The following is a 7,500-nucleotide window of genomic DNA, read 5'->3' on the forward strand; positions in this document are numbered from 1 at the left end:
TCTCTCTCTCTCTCTCTCTCTCTCTCTCTCTTTTTTTTCTTCTTATTTCTCCATTATCCCTCTTCTCCCCTCTTTCCTTGTTTTTTACTCTCTCACTCACCTTATCCCTCTATCCATCCATTTATCCATCCACCCAACCATCCATCTGTCCATCCGACTCCATCCATCCATCGTCTGTCCGTCCATCCATCCATCCATCCATCCACCCACCCATTCATCCACCCATCGTTTCATGTCTCCAACTACATACCCTAACATCTATATTATAACAGAAATGAAGTGAGTAGAAAAGTGCCAGAAGACAATAGAGAATAATTTTTTTCTCTCGCTGAGATTGGGGGCTCGAACCCATGACATTATTCTCCCCCCTGCCTGCCCGCCTGTTTGTCTATTACCCATCCTTCCATCCATCTATCCTCCCCCGACTTTGTCTGTCTGTGTGTCTGTCTTGCATAGTATTGTCTTCATTTCTGACTGAAACCATAGACAAATTAATCTGGGTTAATAATGAAGTTATTTATATCATGTTATAAAAAAACCCCTGTAATTTTATGTTTATCCACTACACTTTTCTACATGAGCTGGTATATTTGTATAATATATTGTGCGGTTATGTGGTCTTGTGGTATGACACTCGCTTTCGGATCGGAAGGTCCTGGATTCGAGCCTCGCTCGGCGTATAGTTGAAAAGGCTCTTTTCTCACTTTCTCTCACCGTACTCGGATGTAAAATGAGTCCCTGGTTGTTAACAGCATTGTCTCTGTCGAAAAAAATAAATAATGTAATAACGCCTAACCGGCGTCATGTCTATGAATATAACAGCTTCAAAAAAAAAAAAACAACAAAAAACAAAAAAAACCCAGAAAAAACAACAAAAACAAACACACACAGAACGTTTCGGGTTCAAAACCCTTCTTCAGCCAACAATCAAAACAATAAAAACATAAGTACATTACATAAAAACACGATCGACGGTAAGGCAGACAAATAGTTGGCACGTCGTCGTTCTTGCTTTTAAAGAACAGTCGTCACTGCAGTATTTGAGTCCAACTGAACAAACGTACAAGTAGGGAGAGATGAGTACCAGTGGTGCCAACCTTTCTTACACATTTTTTGCTCATTCTACAAATTTTGCTCAGGAATGTGCGTATTATTAAATTTTTATTGTTTAATTTAAGCATTTTTATCAATCATACACTCTATTAGTGTACTTAAACATTTTAATCTGTTTGTTGACATGGATGTCCATATAGGGAGTTCAATATAGTATTATCTTGCTGGGTCATGTCTGATTTATTAGTGGATTATGGAAATGGATACTATTTATGTGATCTATATAGAGTAAGTTTACTCCTTAATTTAAATTATCAATTATAATATTGTTTGTATGGTCTAATTTCCCACCATCAGATTTAGCATTACTTATCGTCTTTTCAGAATTGTACGTATTGTTCACAATCATAATCATTTTGGATCTCCATTGTACACTTTTTCATGGGCCAGGGTTGGCACCACTGGAGTACCAGTTTTGAGCTAATAATAACTTCCTGAGTAAACTCTTGACCTATTCTGTCTCTCCTTAGGCTTTGCCGTCATCATCCAGGTACAGTTCCCGCTATGGATCGAATTCAGATGTGCCCTCCACAGAGAGATCCCAGAGACCTGTATCGTACTCGGATTTCTCCAGATCTACTGGATCTTTAGATATTGATTATAAAAAGGTTGGTCTTTGGTGGTGGTGTGGTGGTGGTGATGATGATGATGATGGTGGTGGTGGTGGTGGTAGTGGTGGTTGTGATGATGATGATGGTCTGGTGGTGGTGGTGGTGGCGGTTGTGATGATGATGATGATGACGACGACGATGGTGATGATGGTGGTGGTGGTGATGTGGATAGTGGTGGTGGTGTGGTGGTGATGATGATGATGGTGGTGGTGGTGACCTTGGGGTCCACCTTGAAAAAAAATACATACTGTTTTGAGAAAATTTTGTCACATTTGTGTTCATGTAATTTTGTCACATTTGTGTTCATGTACAAACTTTTTTCTGTGTCATTGTAGAAATATGAGGATGAGAAACAAGAAAATAGCCGTCTGCGTAAGGAGTTGGAAGACACCAAAGCCAATCTAAGGAAGGCCAAGGACGAGTTAGATGCAGCCATGAAACAGAAAGAGATGGCCAGGAGTGCTGAAAGGGTGGGTTGTGCTGGATAGAAGAATTGCAACCCCAATTATGATACTAAGCTGCTAGAAGCTGTGGAATGTTAAAAGTAATGAACAAAAATGAATATAACGGCTTCAAAATAGAACTAAATACCGTACATGGAACGTTTCGGGCTCAATACCATTCGTGCTGAATATTTCTCTGCAGTCGATATGTTTTGTCCCCCCGTTTATTTATGTTTTCATTTGTTGTTTGTTGTTGGCTGAAGAAGGGTTTTGAGCTCGATACTTTCCTTGTAGGTATTTTGTTCTCTTTTGAAGCTGTTATGATGAGTTTTGTTTATTACTTTTTACAGCCCCAATTTTGATGGGGTTTTTTAAAAAAGTTTTTTTAGAAGAATCTTCAAAGACATGAATTCTAGCAGGATTTAGAAAATCCCGTTTTTCTTAGATTTTTGTTCTTGTTTCCTTGACAATTTTGTGATATTTACACGTGTTATACAACCACTTTTTTGTGTGTTGTCTTTATGTGTTGTTTATGGTGTAAGTTTTGCCATTCTTAATGTCTCTCTCTCTATTCGAGTACCAAGTCTGTGGCAGACATCGGTAATCATAGTACGCCATTCATCTCTCTGATCAGATAACCTCAAAAAACTAATATTACTCTTCTCCTTCTTTGTCATCCAGCTGTTCAAACTATTCAAATATGCTTTTCTTGGTCTACCTTTACTCTTTTTACCTTCTATTTTTCCTGAGAGCAAGATGTTCAATTCATTTATGTCGATTTAGGTGCCCTAAAAATTGCATTTGATTTGTCTTTTTCTTATTTTACGAATTAATCTTAATGTCATATAATTTTGATGAAGGAGATATCCTGAAAAAATGCACAGCGTTCTTGCTGATTAAAAAAAAATGTCTTATATTGTTCTTGATTCTTAATCAAACATACATAGATTAGTGAGTAGTCAGGGGATTGAACAACTTTATTAAATGCTAGATTATTTTTATCGTTACAGAAATCACTAACTGTGAAAAAAAAAAAAAATGATATGGGATTTTGTTGGTTCTTGCTGGGTAGTGTAAATGCTATGAGTGCGGCTATGTGGTCTTGTGATATGACATTTGCTTTCAGATCGGAAGGTCCTGGGTTTGAGCCTCGCTCGGCGCATAGTTGAGTCCTTGGAAAAGGCTCTTTACTCACATTCTCAGGTGTAAAATGAGTACCCGGCTGTTAACAGCGTTGTCTCTGTTGGAAAAAAAAAAATGTAACATCGCCTAACAGGCGTCATGTCTCATCCTACATGTTAAGTGTTGCTGTTGGTCAGGGACCCCTGTAAAGCGCTTTGAGCACGTTTAGTGGATATTGCCCTATATAAAAGCTCAACTTCAACTTTATAATATGAGTGATGTTTTAGTCCTCATTCTTATTTTTTTTTTTTTTTCATTACAGGACAAGAGAGCTTTAGAAAGAAAAATTTCAGAACTAGAGGAAGAAATGAAGGTAAGCATAGTTGGTATGTTTTATGTGAGTGGTATTATCCAGCTTATTATTTGACAGATATGACAATGGAGAAAGACCAGGGAGAGGGGACATGGTTGCCTGTCTTATGATATTCCATCCACATTTGATGAGTGATGAGAAGAATTCAAGACAAGAGACATTTATATTGTTGTCAACGGTGGCGCCACTCAAGCTTTACATGTCACTACAGACAATAGAAAAGAGTGGTCTTGGTAATTGAAATGATGTGTGAAGTAACAATGTCAATATCCCTGCCAGAAACGCTTTTTGTATTGGATTGGATTTAGAGATTTATTGACAACTTGACAAACTCAGTGTCTCCTTATTTTTAATTCAATTATTCTGCATTTTTGTTTAAAACTCGGTGTGGATTGAGATAATACATATAACCTGTCTTTAACATTGACTGGGTTTTTAATATGTCGCTGGTGGGAGGTCGGTGTAGCTACTGGAAGGTCTCTTCTAGCCCACAGCATCTATGTCCTTTCTATGTGACTCTCTGTCCTTGCCGTAGAATTTGATAACATTGTTTCACCCGAGCCACGGCTGGATTCTCTTTGTATCCCCGCCCCCTCTCCTGTTAGAGATGATAAATATATTTTCATTCTTTAAAATATCTGTTTGAGTGAATTGGTCCCAACTTCAACTTAAAGACAAAGATACCACGATCTACTTTTTGTCAGAGTTTGGGAGATTTCAAGCTGGACATGGGGTAAGATCACTGCCTGGGTCTACATTTGGTCTTTCCTTGAAATTGATAGCTTTATATTTCGTGTTCCTCAACTTTCTGTGACCTTGAAGGAGCTATAATGTAACCCAAAAACTTTTCTGATTTTCATTGTCAAAGTTGCCAATTTTCCGTATATTTACAGAATTGCCCTCAGTATATTTTCCAATCACCTGCTAAACAGGAAAAAAATTAAGTACGTTATGTCTTTTTAATTGAATTCAGTGCTCGGAAAAGGGTCGGCCAACGTGTTTGCGTAAAAGTTCCGTAAATTTTGGCCTCCCGGATTGGCAACCCTGCAGTGTCCGAATATAAATCGGGTACTTTGAAAACCTTTGGACTGTCAGGGAAATGTGTGGGACAGTTCAATTCATGACATCTGGATGTTGAAGGAATGAGGGTCTTAGCTTTAAATTTAGATAAATTCCTAAATAGGCTGTTTTTTTCCTTCCAATATTTATGTTTACATTGTTGTTTGTTGTTCGCCGAAGAAGGGTTTGAGCTCGAAACTTTCCTTGTTTGATATTTTGTTCTATTTTGAAGTCATTATATTCTTTCTTTTTTTTTTTTTTTTAATTACTTTTTACAGCCCCAAATTTGCAGGGCTGCCACCTCATATTTTTTCTGAAGATTTTATGTTTTTGTTTTGTTTGTTTTTTAAGAATCTTGAAAGACCTGAATTCCAAACAGGTTGTCGGCCTGTACACCTCACTATGTTTTATATTCTTCCTCTTGGTGTCAATTTCATGTACCAGGGTTCTACTTTACAGACTTCCAATGAACTGGCCTTAAATGGTAGCTAGCATTGTTGAAATGTCTAAAAAAAGTTCATGTTTGTTGTTTTGAAATGACCATGTCACTGTTATAAAGGTATTGCGATAAGGGTATAGTAGTATTCCCACGTTGTTACAGTGTTATGATGGTGGTTTGTCATGAAAGGATTGCTCGAAGGGGTATAGTAGTATTCCCACATTTTTACAATGTTATGATGGTGGTTTGTCATGAAAGGATTGCTAGAAGGGGTATAGTAGTATTCCCACATTTTTACAATGTTATGATGGTGGTTTGTCATGAATGGATTGCTAGAAGGGGTATAGAGCAGTAAAGTTAGGTGCCCCAAACGTAAACAAAGGTCGAGAAGCACGTGGCAAACCACATGTTCCTGTCTTGACAGCTCACGTTCCAATGTAAATAATAGAAAAAAATAACCTTTAAAATTTGGCTGTTAGGTGGCAAAAGAAACACATATTCATAAATACTCGATCATGCATCAAATAATGTCTAGATATGGATATTTTATGGAACAAAAGGTAAAATTTTCTAAAATTTATCAAAAATTACAGTCTATCTATTTTTAGACCAGAGCAAATTATTGCGCTGGTGTGAACAAAACGAGAATTATTCGGAGCCTGATTTTCATAATAGTTTAGCCTTATATTATTATTTCTGCAATTGTTAGATTTTATGTAAACATATTTTCAATACTGAAAGTGTATTGCCTACAACTCAAACTACAAAATTGGGAGACCTATATTGTGCGTAAATTATTCCGGTCCCTAACGGAAATCACTAGCAACTTGTTATTGTTTACGTTTGGGGCACCTAACTTTACTGCTCTATAGTAGTATTCCCATGTTGTTAAAATCTTACGATGGTGGTTTTTTGTCATGAAAGGATTGCTAAAAGGGTATAGTAGTGTTCCCACATTTTTACAATGTTACGATGGTGGTTTGTCATGAAATGATTGCTAGAAGGGTATAGTATTATTCCCACATTTTTACAATGTTACGATGGTGGTTTGTCATGAAAGGATTGCTAGAAGGGTATAGTAGTATTCCCACATTTTTGCTATGTTACGATAGTGGTTTATTGTCATGTTATAATGATATGTCTACAGCAAATGGGAGAGGTTAAACGTGAAAACCTCAAACTGAAGGAAGACATTCGGGCCTTGACACGAATGATGACTCGACTGTCTTCAAGCAAATAGTAGTCTCCACTTTCGACCTATCTAGGTAACCATTACTGACTGTCTAATCAGTCAGTCTGTCTCTTTGTCTGACACTGTGTGTGTGTATGGATGGCCTGAATAGCCCTACTTACACCGATAGTACCCAGGCCACTCACCCCCTTAGCTTCTTGCCATGACCTGAATGAGAGCTGACCATTTTTACTCCTACTACCACTACAACAACCATTACCTTATATAATAACTATTTACTTATTCGTTTTAAAGCAGTAATTTTCCATATGTCCAGGGGTCATCTGTTGGTTTTCCCATTCCATCTTTTTTTTCATTATTTCATTTCTTCTAATGGTTTGCGCCTTTTCATAATTTTTGCTTCCCTAACTTTGTCCTAGTGCTAGAAATAGTTTCGTCATTCACTCCATGCCTTGCTTTCCAGTTAGATCTTTTTTTGATTTTTGAGTAACTTAATGATAATCAAGCCTTGGTATTGTGTTGTAGAGTGATGATCATATCCACCCCCCCCTCAACCCTTTTTTTATTTTCTTTAAAAAAAAATAATTTTTTTTTTAGTTTACGATTCCTGTTTACCAAAGTTTACTTCATATCCAATGGCTGATTTCAAAAGCATCATAATTGTTTAAAGTGTGTGTGTATTTGTGTGTGTTCAGTGTGTGCGGGAGTTGTTGGCACTTTATACAATTATACATGGGTGTGTACATTTGTGTGGAGTGGGATCATAATATCAAGAAATGATGACTATTTTGATATAGTAACTCTTTATATTTCAAAAAGTGTGTCCCTATGGCAGAGATGCCAACTTGAAATTTCAAAAATTCGTAGTTTTCAAGGGAAAAAAAAAAGAAAAGAAAAATCCACTTTAAATAGCTGTAGAAATAAACAAAAAGGTGAATATTTAAAAATGATTTCCAAAATGGAGCTAAGTAGGCAAATTGAATGCACTTCTTTCCTCCTTCCCTATTCCATTACCTAATACATGTGATATGTAGTTTTGCTAGCTGTACCCGAATACTGTCTTTATGTGTTTGGTGGCAAAGTTGGTGGTCATTTTGATTCAGAATTATCCATTGTTTAGAAATTCCTATTTTTCCCCCTCAAATTCC

At 36.9% G+C, this 7,500-nt stretch overlaps 1 protein-coding gene across 25 annotated transcripts in view; it reads left to right on the plus strand.

The window, feature by feature from the left end:
- LOC144967440 (protein phosphatase 1 regulatory subunit 12B-like) overlaps positions 1-7,500 on the plus strand; it is a 91,164-nt gene that overhangs the window by 76,372 nt on the left and 7,292 nt on the right. For 18 of the 25 annotated variants that reach the window (XM_078904691.1, XM_078904694.1, XM_078904689.1 and 15 more), the window contains 3 exons: positions 1,584-1,721; positions 2,060-2,194; positions 3,612-3,662. In XM_078904691.1, coding sequence (XP_078760817.1) covers positions 1,584-1,721; positions 2,060-2,194; positions 3,612-3,662 — 324 coding nt within the window. Of the gene's footprint in view, positions 1-1,583; positions 1,722-2,059; positions 2,195-3,611; positions 3,663-6,307; positions 7,251-7,500 lie in introns of those variants that run through there. The other 7 variants (XM_078904695.1, XM_078904693.1, XM_078904699.1 and 4 more) reach the window with 2 other exon arrangements.

This window comes from Berghia stephanieae, chromosome 3 (genome assembly GCF_034508935.2).
Source record: "Berghia stephanieae isolate SIO BIC M18660-M18661 chromosome 3, UCSD_Bste_1.3, whole genome shotgun sequence".
NCBI lineage: Eukaryota > Metazoa > Mollusca > Gastropoda > Nudibranchia > Aeolidiidae > Berghia > Berghia stephanieae.